Here is a 19,030-nt window from a genome sequence, read left to right as displayed (position 1 = left end):
TTGTTGTAACCTGAGACTTCTTAAGGGACAATTCTGAATCAAATCTACTTTCACCAAGAGAATGAGAGAATTACCACAACGACAATTGCAGAATTACTACTCCAGTAACAAACTCCGGTACCATCAGCTACTATATGGAAAACATCTCTTCAGCCAAAAACAAACCTTTATACAAACCATGAATAATTCACTTTCTTGACTTTTCTTGGAACTTGGCAAAGTTTTAAGATCTAACACGCTGCAGAATTTTGTTTTTATTTGCTTGGGGTCATTATGTGTTTTGTTTTTGCAATAATGGGTAGTTTGATATAATTATACATTTTAAACATTGTGTTAATACTTTTTACATCTTGAATTGGTTTTGGAAATAAAACCTAACTCTTTACTAGTTAACCTAAGGGAATTTGACTCGTTCAGTTAGCGTCATGCGGGATAGAAACAGACCCTTCAGTCCAACTCATCCTTACCATCCAGTTATCCTAAACTGAACTAGTCCTATTTGCCTGTGTTTGGCTGATATCCCTCTAAACCTTTCCTATTCATGCACCAGTCTAAATGTCTTTCAACTGTTGTAATTGTACCAGTCTCCACCATTTCCTCTGGCAGCTCATTCCATACATGCACCACCTTATGAAAAGTTTTGAGAGAGTGAAGACAGAAAGGATGTTTCTTCTTGTGGAGAAGAACATTGAGGCTATCATTTGAATTCCCTGTTAGATTCTTTCGGAAACCTTTCTTCACAGACAGTACCACAGGAACTGGTTGAAGTGAATATTATGTATGCATTTAGGGACCCAGAAAAGTAAAAGAAAGAGAAGGGAGTAGAGGTTTATGAAGATGGATATAGATGAAGATAGATGAGAAGAGACTCGAATATAGCGCAAAAATCAGCCAAAAGGCTTGTTTCGGTGCCCTGTGCACATGAATAAGATCAATGACATGTTGATTGCCCTTTTATGGTCTTGGCTGAGGAAGGAATTTTGGCTTGGGGAACTCATTGAATTTCTTCAAATACTGCCTTAGGAACTCTTCTATCTGCCTGAAAGATCAGAAAAGGTCTTAGTTGAACATTCGTGACAGAAGACTTTCCTTTTATAGTATTTGGACATAAATAATCACATGAGTCTGATACACTGGCCTGAAATAATCCTATGTCAATAAACATGAATGATGAATATGTCTACCTTAACTCTTCTATTTACTTATTTAACAAAGGTGTGATCCAGCAATTTTCAATACATCAAAGCCTCTGCTTAATAATGGAGAAAATTTCAGACACACAAAATGAGTGCCCATACCTATTATGTCATAATCTCAGAATTTATGTAATGAAATCAACTTTGCCATTCTTTTTTGAAGCCTCTAATAAATCAATGTTGTTTGGAAGAATGGAAGTTCAAAACTTCACACAATGACCTGTAATCAAAGTCTCTTGAAAAACATTGCATAAACATTGCATTCCTTGATTGATCCTGTTGATAATAGATTTAGACTGACTGGATGTTTTCAGTGAAACGGTTGATAATTACAACCAAACATTAATCAACACCTGGCCTGGGAGTCTTCGGCTCAACTTCAAACAGAAAGGCATCTTGAAAGCCAGAGTTTAAACAACTTTACCGATGTGACTGATAATTATGCGACCTTTGTCTCAATGTGAAATAATTTTACATGATACTCTTGGGAAGGGGAGCCACTGAAAAGTACAAATACCTTGTCTTTAAGTCAGTGAAACACTTTGTAAACAGAATGCAGCTGCAAACACTTCTGTGCATTATTTCAAAGATTCCAAATTGACAAGCACTTTTCAAATAGAGACATGAAAATTCTGCATTACGTATTTATGGCACAGGGTCCAATCAACGTAACAGCTCAAATATTGTAACATTATTCTAATTATTCTTGTGCAATGGTAATGGATTTAAGTGAAATGTAATCTTATTAATTAAAGAGTGTTCTCAAGGTCTTACAACACCAGGTTATAGTCCAACAGATTTAATTGGAAGCACACTAGCTTTCCGAGCACCTCTCCTTCATCAGGTGGTTGGAGCAGCGATCTGAAAGCTAGTGCTTCCAATTAAACCTGTTGGACTATCACCTGATGTTGTGTGATTTTTAACTTTGTACACCCCACTCCAACACCGGCATCTCCAAATCTCAAGGTGTTGACGGGAATGACTTTCGTCACCCTTCCAACTTTGAAGGATGATGAATACAGAGCAAAGAAATCCATTTCAGATGTGGGGTGTCTTCATATGAAATAACTTTACTGATGCCTGAAGACACTAATGCTTGTATGCCACACATCAAGCTACCAAGTCTTGTTGTGGGTTGTCATCTTTATTTCTAATGCCAAGCCACTGATGACGATGGTGATGCAGTGCAGACAACAGAAGTCAGCTAGTGACTCCCAGATGCAATATTTGATGTTTTGGGCTACTTCTCACAGTTGTAAGACTCTATGAAGTGGAGCTTTTAGCATCTTAATAGCCATCTGACTCCAGATACCTCACCATTGAAAAACTCCTTGGATATGAAACCAAACAGGAGAATGTCCAAGCCATTGAAATCATCTCTACTTGCTGAGTGCTAACAATATCGATAGTTCTGCTTATGAACTTGGCTGCCATATTTGTGATTTTGCCATGCTAGAATATATATCCACAAAGCACTTTGAATAGCAAAGATCAAAATTTGTTGAGTCTCTTTTCTTGAAAGCTGTTATGTCATCCCTGTTTTACAGCTGTACAGCAATATGCTGAGAACACAGACCTTAGATATCATCAGTTTGATCAGCTTGACGTTATCCCATGTGCAAATCCTGAGTTGATCTGCTTTCTTCATGTACATGCCAAGTTCTGCATTAGGGCATGGATTGTCTGTCACTATGGATCCAAGGGGGATGCAAACTAGATTGAGTTCTGTTCATTGGCCCATTATTAATTATATAGCAAGTGATATTTCGAGTGCTCACATCGCCCAATTTTCCATCTCATTAAAATGACAAGCAACTCTTCAGGGTTTAAGGAGAACTATATTTAGATATTGAAAAGATCGATCTTTCTTTCATCAGAATAAACAATGGATTTTCATTTCAATTTTCATTATTTTTAAATTAAAAACTAATTTATAACCACAGAATCCTTTTGAGTTCACCAGACATTTGACAATGTATCGTTAAGTACTAATGAGTCTTGAAGTGTCTGTGAATGATGTTCTAAGATTTTTGTATTTAAAAACTTAGAATCCAAGATTGGATGATTCATTAACCCACCCAGACCCTTTCTAATACAGATGATGTGAAGATGCCGGTGTTGGACTGAGATGGACAAAGTCAACAATCACACAACACTGGGCCATAGCGCCACTCCGAATTTTTGCAGTTTCAAATAAACCTGTTGGACTATTACCTGCTGTGGTTTGATTTTTGACTTTTTCTAATACAGCAGTGAAATGATTGAAATTTGGCAAGTTCAGTGGAGTTATTTTTCCTCTCTATTCATGAACTGCCTTTCATGAACAGAGTATGGTACACAAATAGTTATGTTCAGAAAATAAAATCATCGTAAGGTATTGAACCATTGGAGGAAGGCGGCACCCTTTCCTGATTCCACAACCTTAAAATTCATGGTATGTTGCTGCAGAGGTAGATGTGCAATTAGAGAGGTCTTATAACCACCAGGCTGACCTGGCAGAGGCCCCGTCCCAAATACTACAAAGATGCCGGTTCCACATCACTTACAACACTTCCCGGATGCTACCTCACTGAAGACAAGGAATTTCAGAACAGCTCCCTGCCACTAACAGTTGCAGGTGAAGATCCTGATTTCATTCAAACTGTGAGAAATTTGGTATTTACCACTTCCCTGTACAATAAGTTGATCTGTTTTCATGTGCTGTTCCAGAACTGTAGCTGCCAAAAAAAAAGGCAGAGATCCAGTCGAACTAGGACTGTATTGGCGCCATCACGTGCACCCACAAAGAGGTTGAACAGTTCATCAACTTCACAAGCACCTTCCAACCTGACCTTAAGTTCACATGGACTATCTCTGACACCTTCATCCCCTTCCTGGACCTCTCCAGCGACCGACTCAACACAGATATCGATTTCAAAACCATCGACTTCCACAACTATCAGGACTACACCTCCTCCCACATCCTCATGTAAAAATGCAATCCCTTATTCCCAATTCCTCCACCTCTGTCGTATCTGCTCCCAGGAGGAATAATTCCACTCCTGAACATCCTAGATCACCTCCTATTTCAAGGGCTGAAATTTCCCCTCCCACGTGATCAACAATGCTCTCCAGTGCATCTCCTCCACTTCCCGCACATCCGCCCTTGAACCCCACCCCTCTAGCCGCAACAGGGATAGAACCCCCCACTCCCGGTCCTCATCTTCTACCTCATTGATCTCCAGGTACAGCACATTATCCTCCGCCATTTCTGTCACCTACAGTCAGACCTGACCACCAGGAATATATTTCCCTCCCCACCCCTATCTGCATTCCACAGAGACCATTCCCTCCATGATCGGTCGGTCCCCACCCATCACCAACCCACCTTCCACTGCCAGTACCTTCCTTTGACACCGCAAAAGGTGTAAAACCTGTGCCCACACCTTCCCTCTCACCTCCATCTAAGGCCCCAAAGGATCTTTTCACATCCGGCAGAGACTTGCCCGCACATCCACCCACTTCATCTACTGTGTCTGTTGTTTGCAATGTGATCTCCTCTGCATTGGGAAGGTTTTAAGGAACATCTCTGGGACACATTTACCCAAAATCCCCACCACCCTGTGGCTGACCATCCCACTCCCCCAAGGACATACAAATCCTGGGCCTCCTCCACCACCAAATCCAAGCCACCCGACTACTGGGGGAAGAACACCTCATCTTCCGCCTTGGGATCCTTCAACCACACAGCATCAACATTCACTTTACCAGTTATCAAATCTCCTCTCCCCACACCTCATCCCAGATCCAACCCTCCAACTTGACATCATCCTCTTGACCTGTCCATCTTCCTATCACTTTCACTGCTACCTTCCACCCAGCCCCACCTACACCCACCTGTTTATCTCTCAGCCCCTTTCTCCCTCCAAAATCCTGATGAAGGGCTTATGCCTGAAATGTCAACTCTCCTGCTCCTCAGATACTGCCTGACCTGCTCTGCTTTACGAGCGCCACACTTTTCAACTCTATCCATAAAATGGCAACCATACATCAGCAGTTTCTAAGAACTTGTAGCAAATGTAGGGTGCAAATAAATTGCAGTCATATATGAGAACACCAACCAATTTATTCTTTCCCACATCCAGAAATGCTCAGAATAATTGTAATCAATTAACTCAGGTTTGAGAAATGACTAGAGATATTGCTATTAAAATGACTCAGTATCACACCAATTATATCAGTTACTCACTGAAATATTGGGAACTCCCTTTATGTTAAACTTGCACAATATTGATATTTGATATCCTCTGATATAGCTGGCACAAGTTTTAGTTTCAAATGGATAATTAACCGGCAAATCTTATCTGGATATATTTCAGCTTATCTCAGTAAAATGTCTGTTTCATTGTAATCAGAAGACTTGTGTTTTAAGCTCCACCCCAAGACTTCTGTTAGTTATCACATGAGACATGTAACACTAATAAGAAGAGAATGTTACACAGTTGGAGATTCTGGCTTTTGGATCAAGTCTCTTTATTTACTCAGATGGAAGTAGAAGATCCATTGCTACTACTTCTAAGTCACTGTTTCATCCTGGAAGGAAACGGTAAAAGGACAGGATTTGTATCTCTTGCACGTGCATGGAAAGATGTGTAAAAGGACAGTGTTCTAGAGATGATTGATGAGCAGACAAGTCTCTCATAGGAAATGGTCCTTTCAGAATGTGGGAAGCGGTTGGAAAAGTATGTCATGTGGTGGCATCAATCTGGACTTGTCAGAAAATAATCCATTGATGTGAAACATGGTGGAGTAGAAGTTGAAATCTGTAGAAACCCAAGTATGATTCTGGGAAGAAGGGAAAAGACAAAGCAGAAGTCTGGAAAATTGGATAGACCTGTTCAAATACAATGTCAACCATAATAACAAGGAATCCTCAAATGAGGAAAAATGAAGCTACTTCAGAAATACTACAAGGAGGCATTGTCAGGACAGATGTGGTGGAAATGGAGAAACTGAGAGATTGAAATAACATCCTTACAGGAAACAGGATGGAAGGAAGAGTAGTCATGACAGCTGAGAAATTCAGTGACTTTATAAAAGACATTGGTTGACAGTCTATCTCCAGAAATCAACATTAAAAAAATTGAGGAAGGGAAGGGAGGAGTCAGAGATGGACCACATGAAAGTACGGCAAAATTGGAAGAAAAGTTGATGGTTTTTCCAGTTTAGTCACCACTTTAATCTGTAATGTTCCAGAAAAAGTAGTATTGGAGGGGTCCCAGGTAAGTCTAGAAAAAAGAATGTTCTAAGTATGCCACACAAAGGCAGGAATAGCTGGAACCAATACAGGTTCCCCTAGCAACTGCATTTAGCTTGAGGAAGTGCAAGGTTATACTAAGTTTACTTAGTATTTAATTCCCTGAAAAGAATATTTAAATAAATTGATTTTAATTCAATGTGTTGCCAAGAAACATTGCATCTTTAATCCTCTGGCCAACAGCATACAAGGAGTTATCTATTGTGTCTCAATCTGAAAAAGTGCCTCTAAGGCTAATGTAAGTGATGTGGTTCTCAGGGGTTTTGTAAAGAGTAGCATTATGCTTAGGCCTGGAAGCTGATTGGGATGTGTTGGCAACATTGCAGAAAATTCTGGTTTATATTAACTTTCAGAATTGACAATAGCTCTAAGATCACGTTCTCTAACTGAGAAGAATTTTAATCTACATTAATGTTAGAGGAGTCACTTCCTGACAGAACCACTGCTGATATTTTCTAAGTTTCTCTTTTCTAACATGGCAGCTATTTCTCACAGAGGTAAAAGCAATAACTGCAGATGCTGGAAACCAAATTCTGGATTAGTCGTGCTGGAAGAGCACAGCAGTTCAGGTAGCATCCAACGAGCAGCGAAATCGATGTTTCGGGCAAAAGCCCTTCATCAGGAATAAAGGCAGTGAGCCTGAAGCATGGAGAGATAAGGTAGAGGAGGGTGGGGGTGGGGAGAGAGTAGCATTAGAGTACAATGGGTGAGTGGGGGAGGAGATGAAGGTGATAGGTCAGGGAGGAGAGAGTGGAGTGGATAGGTGGAAAAGGAGCTAGGCAGGTCGGACAAGTCAAGGGGACAGTGCTGAGCTGGAAGTTTGAAACTAGGATGAGGTGGGAGAAGGGGAAATGAGGAAGCTGTTGAAGTCCACATTGATGCCCTGGGGTTGAAGTGTTCCGAGGCGGAAGGTGAGTCGTTCTTCCTCCAGGCGTCTGGTGGTGAGGGAGCGGCGGTGAAGGAGGCCCAGGACCTCCATGTCCGTGGCAGAGTGGGAGGGGGAGTTGAAATGTTGGGCCACGGGGCGGTTTGGTTGATTGGTGTGGGTGTCCCGGAGATGTTCCCTAAAGCACTCTGCTAGGAGCCACCCAGTCTCCCCAATGTAGAGGAGACCGCATCGGGAGCAACGGATACAATAAATGATATTAGTGGATGTGCAGGTAAAACTTTGATGGATGTGGAAGGCTCCTTTAGGGCCTTGGATAGAGGTGAGGGAGGAGGTGTGGGCACAGGTTTTACAGTTCCGGCGGTGGCAGGGGAAAGTGCCAGAATGGAAGGGTGGGTCATAGGGGGGCGTGGACCTGACCAGGTAGTCACGGAGGGAACGGTCTTTGCAGAAGGCGGAAAGGGGTGGAGAGGGAAATGTATCCCTGGTCTTTTTGGAGGTGGCAGAAATGTCGGCAGATGATTTGGTTTATGCGAATGTTTGTAGGGTGGAAGGTGAGCACTAGGGGCGTTCTGTCCTTGTTACGGTTGGAGGGGTGGGGTCTGAGGGCGGAGGTGCGGGATATGGACAAGATGCGTTGGAGGGCATCTTTAACCATGTGGGAAGGGAAATTGCGGTCTCTAAAGAAGGAGGCCATCTGGTGTGTTCTATGGTGGAACTGGTCCTCCTGGGAGCAGATACGGCGGAGGCGGAGGAATTGGGAATGCGGGATGGCATTTTTGCAAGAGATAGGGTGGGAAGAGGTGTAATCCAGGTAGCTGTGGGAGTCGGTGGGTTTGTAAAAAATGTCAGTGTCAAGTCGGTCATCACTAATGGAGATGGAGAGGTCCAGGAAGGGGAGCGAGGTGTCAGAGATGGTCCAGGTAAATTTAAGGTCAGGGTGGAATGTGTTGGTGAAGTTGATGAATTGCTCAACCTCCTCGCAGGAGCACGAGGTGGCGCCAATGCAGTCATCAATGTAGCGGAGGAAGAGGTGGGAGTGGTGCCGGTGTAATTACAGAAGATCAACTGTTCTACATAGCCAACAAAGAGACAGGCATAGCTGGGGCCCATACGTGTGCCCATGGCTACCCCTTTGGTCTGGAGGAAGTGGGAGGATTCAAAGGAGAAATTGTTAAGGGTGAGGACCAGTTCGGCCAAACGAATGAGAGTGTCGGTGGAAGGGTACTGTTGGGGATGTCTGGAGAGGAAAAAACGGAGGGCTTGGAGGCCCTGGTCATGGCGGATGGAGGTGTAGAGGGATTGGATATCTATGGTGAAGATGAGGCGTTGGGGGCCGGGGAAACGGAAGTCTTGGAGGAGGTGGAGGGCGTGGGTGGTGTCTCGAACTTATGTGGGGAGTTTCTGGACTGGGGGGATAGGACAGTGTCGAGGTAGGTAGATGAGTTCAGTGGGGCAGGAGCATGCTGAGACAATGGGTTGGCCAGGGTGGTCAGGCTTGTGGATCTTGGGAAGGAGGTAGAACCGGGCAGTGCGGGGTCCCGGACTATGAGGTTGGAAGCTGTGGGTGGGAGAACCCCTGAGGTGATGAGGTTCTGTATGGTCTGGGAGATGATGGTTTGGTGATAGGGGGTGGGGTCATGGTCGAGGGGGCAGTAGGAAGAGGTGTACTCGAGTTGGCATTTGGCTTCAGCGGTGTACAGGTCAGTGCGCCAGACTACCACTGCACCCCCTTTATCCGCTGGCTTAATGGTAAGGTTGGGATTGGAGCAGAGGGATTGGAGGGCTGTGCGTTGTTAGGGTGAGAGGTTGGAGTGGGGGAGGGGGGGTCGACAGTTGGAAATGAAGAGGTCGAGGGCAGGTAATAGGCCAGCGCGGGGTGTCCAGGTGGATGCAGTGTGTTGGAGGTGGGCGAAGGGGTCCTCGCAAGGTGGGCAGGAGTCCTGATTGTGAAAGTAAGCTCGGAGGCGGAGGCAACGGAAGAAGTGTTCGATGTCACGGTGTGTATTAAATTCATTGATGCGTGGACGGAGGGGGATGAAGGTGAGTCCTTTGCTGAGGACTGATCGTTCGTCCTCAGTGAGTGGGATGTCTGGAGGGATGGTGAAAACTCGGCAGGGCCGGGAGCTGGGATCTGGTGTGGGTGTGGAGCTGGGAGTGGGGTCGGAGCCAGTACCTGGAGTGGGTGTGATGGTGGGGGGAATGGGGGTGGAGGCACGAGCAGGGGTAGTGTTCCCCTCGGGGTTCTGGGGGGTGGGGATAGTGACAGTGGGGTCTGTGGGGGGCGTGTCAGCAGAATGCAGGTGAGTGGCGCTGGTAGGGGCGGAAGTGGTGGTGATCATGGCAATAGGGGTGGCGGAAGTCACTGAGCGTGTGGCATCAGCGATGATGTTAGGGCTGGAAGTGGCTGTGGGAGTGGTCATGATGGGGGCGGTAGTGACATCATCACTCAGCGTGGGGGTGGTAGCTGCATCAGCCGCATGGCTAATGGCGTTTCTGAGGCCAGGGGAATCTTCTGGAATGTTTGAGGAGCGCTGGTTATGGAGGTGGGTGGATAAAAGTTTGTTGTACTTACAGTTTTTGATGTTTGAGATGGAATTGAAATACTGTTTGTTGAGAGTATGAATTCTCCTGAGGATGTAGTACAGAGTGGGTCTTTGCAATTCTGAAAGAGTGTGGCCCTCAAGCTGAGGCAGGGCTGACTGGAGAGAGGTTAGGTGCCGGCGCGTTAGTTGATAATACCACTTAAGCTCTGTTTTAAATTATTTAAAGCGGATGATGACTGGGAATGTTATTTGGATTGTAAACATTCATTTTTCCAAAATGGACCACAGTTAATCTACCACTTTTTTGACAGAAAGGTAACTGTCTAACTCTAGAGTGTCTATGTAGGTGAATTGTGTTAAGATATTCTGACAAAGAAACAGTAACCACTTGGATTAGATAACTCAAGACATACAGCTTTAGTCTAATTCATTCCTAAGATATTCATGTCACTAATAAGACTAGGCTTTATTGCCTAATCTTTTTTGCCCCTTAAAATAAGGTGAAGGTCCTTCTTTCAGAACTACTACTGTCTGTGTGATGAAGATATGTTCACAATTCTGATATTACTAAATTGTCTGCTTCACAGCACTCCTTCAAAGTTTAGCATTGGTGTAAACCCAGAGGGAAATTCTTTTGACAAAAAGTAATGTATTTAAGAAATAGGAGATCAGAACTCAAAATAGACAATCCTAAGGTTCTGTGTGAAAGCCATCTGTAACTTTAGACTAAAAAAGTATCACTCACATTGGGTGGGCCTCACAGAATTCGATACAAAGCAATTTATCAGTATCATTGTAAGGCCAATGTAAAGACTAGTTTATCTTCTTGACTACTAGTTGGTATAATTTCAATTTGACACAATTTGACAAACTTCAGTAGTTCAGAAATTTCAAATCAGAGAGGTCCAAAGTTTAACAATTTTGGAAACTGAAACCGACACCTTGTTATCATATTTGATCCCAAGATGAAATTCAAACCTCATGTTCACATTATCATTAAGCCTGTCTTTTACAAGCCTGTCCCTGTCTCTGCATCAGAAATCCTTATCTGTGCCTTTCCAAACCTAAAATCCTGGGGAAACAATGCAGTCCTGGCTGTACTCCCAAATTCTACTTTCAATGAATCAGATATCATTCAAATGACTGCTGTATGTATCTTAACTGACATTAAGTGCCATTTCCTGATCACCCTCTGCTCACTGACCTTTGGTCAAGTGATGTCTCAATTTCAAAATTTGGACCCTTACTTTCAACTCACTTTGAGGCCTTACCTCTCCCTCCAAACCCACAACCTTCCAAGATATCTGCACTTCTCTCATTTTGGCGTTTTGTGCATTCCCAGTCATAATTTCTCTACAACTGGCAGACATGTTTTCAGTTGCTGAGGCCCCAAGTTTTGGAATTCTATTTTCTTCCTTTAAGATACTTATTAAATCAAGCTTTTCGTTGCTGCAGGAACCCCAGCAATTGACCCATAAGCTGCGGGATTCACTAACACAGACATTTGCAGGATGCCCAGACATATCCTATAAGGCTCCAACAGTTTTCCACAGAAACTTATATTCTTTGAAAGAACATGTAATAACACCGCCTCCCACCCCCACCCCCAACAAGAAACTGCCCGAAATCAGGAGAGTCAGCTGCTCAGCAATTTCAATAAAATTTCAGAAAATCATCAGTTTTTGAGTAGTGCCACCAAGGGTGGCCACTGCTGGGACTGCACCAGAATCAAGAGCACACCATGGAAGTAAGGCACATTTGCAAACAGGTAATTAAGCTTTGGGAGTGCTGGAGGCAGACAGGCAGGCTCTGGTGAAGTTTGGTGAGCCATTGCTGCTGGATTGGCCCTCCATGTTCCAAAAAATTGCCCTAATAGAAGTACCACTTCACCACTGCCAGGGCTAACCTGTCAGTCTTCATGTGCAGAGAATAACCTGCCACTGCAGGTAAAGAATCAGCAGTGATGGGAAGAGGCCCTTAATTAGCTTCTGGATGACAAGGCTGTTCTGTACCTGCTTCACCGCTGGTGAAATGACATGATAATGAGAAAGTGACAGGCACTCCAAACCCTGTCATTCTATGGTCGATATCTACCCTGCCTTCCAACTCATCCTAAAACAGATTCTCAAAATGCAGCTTTGTGTCTGTGCAGCACAGGGTTTCCAAATTCCTGCCTTGTCTGAAAGTCTCCCAGAAATGGGGATTGACAGCTCAGTTGCTACTGCAAGTGACTTGGGAGACACATCTTTGCAATGTCAAGAGAACTCACCTGGCAATTACCACTGCTGCATTTAGAACTTACGCAGGTTAGATCATCAACAGTTTATTTACTCTGGTGCCTTGCTGTTCACAACTTCTACTGAGGCAGTCACTTTTATTTCAGTATATTGCAGCTTTGTAAAAGTAGTGGCCTTTGTGGAATGGAGTTATTTTCCCAGCATCAATAGCAGCACAGATCCTGCTCCATTTCCGAACACATCTGCAACATTTGATCTCAAGGATACAGCAGATTTTCTGTCACTACAACTGCTGGACAAAACATTGTCCATTCTACAACAGCTACTGCCACTTTCAGGCTTGCCTTTGGGAGCTTTAACAAATCCCCAATTGCATTTCCCCTTTTATTTTCTGCTACCGCCCAATTGCTGGTATGTAGAAATCTGAGAAACAGAGTTCTTTATGGATGTTAACACTCTGCTGAAAGTGGGGGATATTTGAAATGAAATGAGTATTTAGTCTGTGTGTGAACAGAGCTGAAAACTAATGTGCACAAGGGAGTTTGCAAAATACTAACTGGCTTTCTCTCTGAAGTTTGAGTTTACTTGTGCAAGTAAGGAGCAATGCTTAACAGATCCAACAGCAGGAACAAATTTACAAAATAAATTCAATACATTCAGAGCATAGGATTGTCCAGCAATAGCCACACTGGAAGATGGAGCTACATTTCCGTTCTTTGCATCCCATTCACCTTCAATTCTCAGACCTTCTGACCTCGTGACCTCTGGCGCAAAACCACAAGCAAAAGCCCTGAACAATTGAGGGCCCAATTGTTAGAGAGGAAATGTAACATTTGCAATCTGAGGGCAAGTGTCAAGTAATTGGATCGTCATGTCATTGACCCTCCAAGAATACATTTAATCAATGTTGTCAATCTTAACAGTGAGACATTGGAGTATTCCATTAATTAGAGATGATGGAATTATGGCCTTTTGCAGGACAGAACTGGATTTCAGATTTCTAGAATAGTTAAATATTATAAGGGAGGAGATATCATGAGATCAGTAGTGTATGTGAAAAATCAACTTATGAAATGAAAGGATGGGGAATGTTGTCAATCTGGCAGGAGTGAAGACATATAATCAACTTTCCATTGGTAGAAGTGGCAAGTCTGATTGATGAAATGAATGGATTGTGATAAAAATTCCAGTTCAGGGTTGAACCAGTTACATCACTGAATTGAGTTCAATTGGGCAGCCAGAAAAGCTGATAAATGAGGATGAGCACTGGCTGTGCAGTGTGATTGTGGTGTTGCTGGTATCATGCTGGAGGAAATTGAATCTCAGTTAGTACTCGACACCAAGCTCAAAATTGCTCATACAGCAACAGATGTCAATGATAGTGGGTGAGGAATGAGAGCTGTGTGATAACAGTGGTTGTAAAGACAGTGGCAGGAACTCAGTGTTGTGTGTACAGACATTAACTTTGCTATTCCCAAAATGAAGCTGGTATAATGATCTCACCAGGAAATCCAGTTGGTTATGTAAATAATCTTGAAGGGGTGAAAGCTGACTGCATGCAGAACTGATTTTTTAAAAATAATTAATGTCAATTATTATAATCTCTCCCCATAATGTCAGGTTCAAGATTGCCAATCAGTCATACAACTATCTCATCAACAACTGATGTAGATTAAATGGCTGATATAAGAATAACCAGGAAAATGTTAATGTAAACTGACTTTTAACCTTTTATTAAGAGGAAGCATTGGAAAGGCACTTGGCACACAATTTAGAGCAAAAGTGAGGACTGCAGATGCTGGAAACCAGAGTTTAGATCAGTGGTGCTGGAAAAGCACAGCAGGTCAGGCAGCATCCGAGGAGCAGGAAAATCGACGTTTTGGGCAAAAGCCCTTCATCAGGAATGATGAAGGGCTCCTGATGAAGGGATTTTGCCCGAAATGTCGATTTTCCTGCACCTCAGATGCTGCCTGACCTGCTGTGCTTTTCAAGCACCACTCTGATCTGAACATAATGTAGGGAATTGAAGGCTGATTCCCAATGAAGTTTCCATGGTCTATCTCATAGAATGCAATTTTCTGATTGGTCAGGTAAACCTCTCTTTCATCTCTTATGATATATCAGACACTTCAGCTGGCATTAATGACTCACTGCCTGAAGGTATTGCAGGCCTTACTACAGGCTGGGTTTCAAAGTTGCCTGCAATGAATGGCTTCACCACATTTCCAGTGTGCTGCCCCTCAGTTCCAGTATTTTAGATTTTACATCAGTCTGGATTACTATTGGTTCGTAAAGGAACAAATGGTTAAATTGTCGTACTATGAGTAACTAACGGACCAATGAAAGAATGTGGCACAGGCCCAAACAAATAAATCTGTATTTAAAAAATAATGCACAGGAGTTTAATAAAGGAACAGTTATAATCTCTTAATGTCTTCATCCCTCTCAAAGACATTGCCTTTTGGAATCCACCTATAATGGATATCAAGTTTTACACATCTAATTGACTGTGACCTGTTACTGATTTCCTTTAATTTGGTGCCCCTAATATTTTATTCAACATATAGTTGTAAAGCTGCCATAGTCCCCGAGGGCTGCTCTCTCAGGGACAAATGGTGGTGCTTTAACCTAAGGGCCATCACACCTGAAGTTAGGAGAGAGGTTGAGAAGGAGAGTTCTTCCTCAGCTAGTGCAGGATTTGAACCTATGCTGTTGGTTCTGCTCTGTAATCACAAACTAGCCAACTCACTTACCTCACACCAACCCACAAGTAATAAACAATAAAGAGCGAAAAGTCCAAAGCATGGATAAACCCAGCAAATCTGGCAGCATCAGTGGGGATAGAAACAGTTAAGTTTCGACCCTAATATCACCCTTCTTCGGAATCTCCGTTTCGGTTTCTGGTTTATAGGTTGAAAGACGTTTTTTGTGGATTGCCTGACAGTACAGGAATTGGGATTAGAGTGGTGCTGGAAAAGCACTGCAGGTCAGACAGCACCCGGGGAGCAGGAAAATCGTCGTTTCGACAAAAGCCCTTCTTAAGGAAAGTACAGGAATTGGTCGTTCACGAAGGGGTATTCACCTTCACCTGAGTAACTGGTTTCACAAACTGCGGCAGACTTGACTTTGTAACGACTGGAACTGAACTGAAGACTATAGCAAAATACCTTTCATCTATTAAACAACGATTGTTCGTGAAAAGCTGCACAAAACAACGAAGGAGCGGAACTGGCCAAGTAATAGTAAGAGATATTTGAATGGCCCAAATAAATTAGATTTCCCCGTTACTTTCTTCCACGTAAAGTTATTACTCTTACATTCCTCCAATTAGATGTGTGGCCTCTTTAGTTGATTTGCTCATCCCATCAAACTGAAACTTCAGGTTAACACCTGAAAAGGAGATTATTAAACAAAGTGCTGGAACCATTGCCTCGGAGCGCTGTGTGCGGTGATTCAGGATCACAACAGGATTCAGCTGCACATGTAGAGCAAAAAGAAAATATAGCGCCAGAGACTTGGGTTCAATTCCCGCCTCAGGCGACTGACTGTGTGGAGTTTGCACGTTCTCCCCGTGTCTACGTGGGTTTCCTCCGGGTGCTCCGGTTTCCTCCCACAGTCTAAAGATGTGCAGGTCAGGTGAATTGGCCATGCTAAATTGCCCGTAGTGTTAGGTAAGGGGTAAATGTAGGGATATGGGTGGGTTGCGCTTCGGCGGGGCGGTGTGGACTTGTTGGGCCGAAGGGCCTGTTTCCACACTGTAAGTAATCTAATCTAATCTGTAAGTAATCTAATCTAATCTTTAAAAAGCGTTGGGAATTTGCCCTTTTTGAAAAAAAAAGACCACTGTTACCAGGCAGCGTTTACTGTTTTCTTTAGTCCTCTTCGAGCACAGGTTGGCCTGCGCTAACTAAAATCCTGCCTCTCTCTTTCAGTGTTGAATATAAATTGCCTTCGAGGTCAATAAAAACACTGAAACAACCTGAAGCGGCATTCCAACAACGGAGGGATATCAAAACCTTAGAGACCATGTGGAAGAAATTTAATCCTGATACCAAGAGCGGAGGGACCGAACACACTGGCTTTGTACCCTTAGAAGAGGAAAGGTTAAGGGGTTTGATAATAAAACGTTTGACATTATGAAGGATCGATTAAATATAGGGATAAAAAGCAATCGACATTGACAGGAGGATTGGCCGGGAGACCCAGATGTACGGCAATTGGAGAAAGAACCTGAGGATATAGGGACAGAGAGTGCTGGAGAGACTGAGCAGGTCTGGAAGTGTCTGTGGAGAGAGAAACAGAGATATCGTTTCCAGTCCAGTGGCCTTACTTCAGAACTGAAATGAACCTTGTTTTACTCGGTTATCTGAATACACTTTCTGAGAGTGCTGGTGGAGTCAGACTCTTTCCGATGTGAGTTGGAAACCCACAGGGGAAAGAAAAAGTTGCATTCGTCACCTTTCGCTTCCATTTCCTGGCAAACGGAAAGGTACAGCCAAACAAGGACTTGATGTTAGTCACTGTTGTAGTTAGTCACTATTAGTCACTGTTGCAATATCGGAGTCGGGCAAACCAAAGTGAGCAGGATCCTACAGTGATATGGTGCCCTGTTTTGGTGATGCTGATTGAGGGGCCAGGATATCAACAACTTCTCTTGCTCCTTAAAACCACCCGTAAGAAAGGCCCCCCGGTTTAACACGAACAGCAATACAATCATTGGACAGCTCTTTCAGAAAGCTGGCAACTTCGCGATGGGCCGAGTGGCTCCCTTCTCCGCTGTCCAGTTACGCGAGGGAGTGTCATTCTCACGTTGCGCTGCTCTCGGGAAAAGTCAGCTGCAGTTCACCTTGATCCTGCCACTATAAGCAGCTCTGACAGAGGGTAGCGATAGTGTGCGAATGGAAAGACTGCAGATGGGTGGCCGGTGAGATACGTGTCTAAGTTAAAATGCTGCTACGCCTCAGCACCCGGACATTGGGGCACCTACCTCTCTCCAGCAATACCTTCACAGTTCCCGAGCCCACCGTTCCGGCTCCCCCCAGCACAAGCACGGTGCGGTCTCCAGGAGGGCTCATTCTGGGCAAAGCTGACAATGTTGGAAGTTTCTGGGAGTGAAATGAACACAGCCGCGAGTAAGGAGACGGTGTCCTTTCTTATAGGGGACTGGGAGGGGTGTGTTCCGCCCTCCCCCACATGGACACAACGCTCCTCCCTTCCATATCACAGCCAACATCTCAGAACACAAGTCAACGCCAGCACTCCAGCGAGCTCTCAAGCCCCTTCCCCTGACAGAGCCGGGTAGGGGTGAGACACACGCACCAGTAGTTTATGGGTGCCCCTGAGAATGGGTAGTTGTTGAACAGTGTGGTGCTGGAAAAGCACAGCAGGTATAAATGTTACATGGTCAAATGTTGGAATGACTGCCAGCAGGATGTTTGGTGAAATGTCCCGATTCGAAACTGCTGACAGTGGGATTATCACATGGAGCGTTTCTGACTGTGACTGAGCCAGAATATGTGAGCAGTGGTGGGAGCGAGTCAGCATTCTCCTCCCGAACCTCGATTGCCAGATCAGACCTGAGTAAAAAGATTGTTTTTTAAAAAACGAAAAACAAAACTGTGGGTGCTGTAAATCAGAGTAACCGTTCGCTCGGACAGAGAAATACAGGGCGACTTCTTCAGACTGAGTGGGAAAAGGCGCTTTGAGAAATATATACGTGCCACTCAGCAAACATGATGTGTTTGACTGGAGTAAAAACCTGACAATTAGCTGCGCTCCGAAACTTGTTGCTTCAGATAAACGTGTTGGACTATAACCTGGTGGCGTATGACTTCTGACTCTTGAATCAACTGCTGTCCTCAAAGCTAAAGCCTTACCTCCTCACCGTGATTATTTGATTCCTATTGATCTTCAAACCCACTCGTAGCAACCCAGGCGAGGTCTTGCACTGTAGAATGCAGTGTAAAATATTTAATCAAGTTCTGCTGAATTTTGCTGGGATTACAAAACTCTGTAGGAATACCCTGGGAGCGAAGTCGAGTAGCCTCCACAACAGGCTATGGGATGATGATTATGATAATGCATGCGTTGCTTCCAATACAAGCACCGACAAACATTTGCATTGCCTGCAAATCACAGTGAAACCCAGCGTTCAAAGCACTGTTCAATGGCTGCATGCCCCATAAAGGTACACACTACACAGAGCTTTAAAGAGTCATATTGAAATCAAATTATTATTTCTGTTTGTCTCTTCAGAGATATTCTAGGAGAAAGTGAGGACTGCAGATGATTAGATTAGATTAGATTACTTACAGTGTGGAAACAGGCCCTTCAGCCCAACAAGTCCACACCGCCCCGCCGAAGCGTAACCCACCCATACCCCTACATCTACATCTACCCCTTACCTAACACTATGGGCAATTTAGCATGGCCAATTCACCTGACCTGCACATCTTTGATGCAGATGCTGGAGATCAGAGCTGAAAATGTGTTGCTGGAAAAACGCAGCAGGTCAGGCAGCTTCCTGAAGAAGGGGTCATGCCCGAAACGTCGATTCTCCTGCTACTTGGATGCTGCCTGACCTGCTGCGCTTTTCCAGCAACACATTTTCAGCTCTTCAGAGATATTGCCAAACCTGCTGAGTTTCTCCAGCGTTTTCTGTTTTTGTTTCAGTGCCCAGCATCTGCATAACTTTGCTTTCACAAAGCAAGTCTGCAGGACTTAAAGACATCCTGAGGGGTTCAATTCTGGGCTGGTGCAGGAGCTGGAAGTGATTGGGGAACAGTGGGTGCATGGACAGGGCTGGAGGAGAGAGGGAGCTGGAGCCATTCCCCCCAGACCCCACCCTCATCCAAAGAGCTGGATAAAAT

The 19,030-nt window shown here is 44.1% G+C and overlaps 1 protein-coding gene across 1 annotated transcript in view; it reads right to left on the bottom strand.

The window, feature by feature from the left end:
• LOC140496349 (peroxisomal trans-2-enoyl-CoA reductase) overlaps positions 1–17,312 on the bottom strand; it is a 40,101-nt gene extending 22,789 nt beyond the window's left edge. Inside the window, exon 1 of the mRNA XM_072595972.1 lies at positions 17,149–17,312. Coding sequence (XP_072452073.1) covers positions 17,149–17,236 — 88 coding nt within the window. The 5' untranslated portion in view covers positions 17,237–17,312. The remainder of the gene's footprint in view (positions 1–17,148) is intronic.
• Positions 17,313–19,030: the final 1,718 nt, after the last annotated feature.

Source organism: Chiloscyllium punctatum, chromosome 26, assembly GCF_047496795.1.
Source record: "Chiloscyllium punctatum isolate Juve2018m chromosome 26, sChiPun1.3, whole genome shotgun sequence".
In the NCBI taxonomy this organism is placed as follows: domain Eukaryota; kingdom Metazoa; phylum Chordata; class Chondrichthyes; order Orectolobiformes; family Hemiscylliidae; genus Chiloscyllium; species Chiloscyllium punctatum.
The sequence above is the reverse complement of the archived record's forward strand: the minus strand, read 5'-3'. Positions and strand labels throughout refer to the sequence as shown.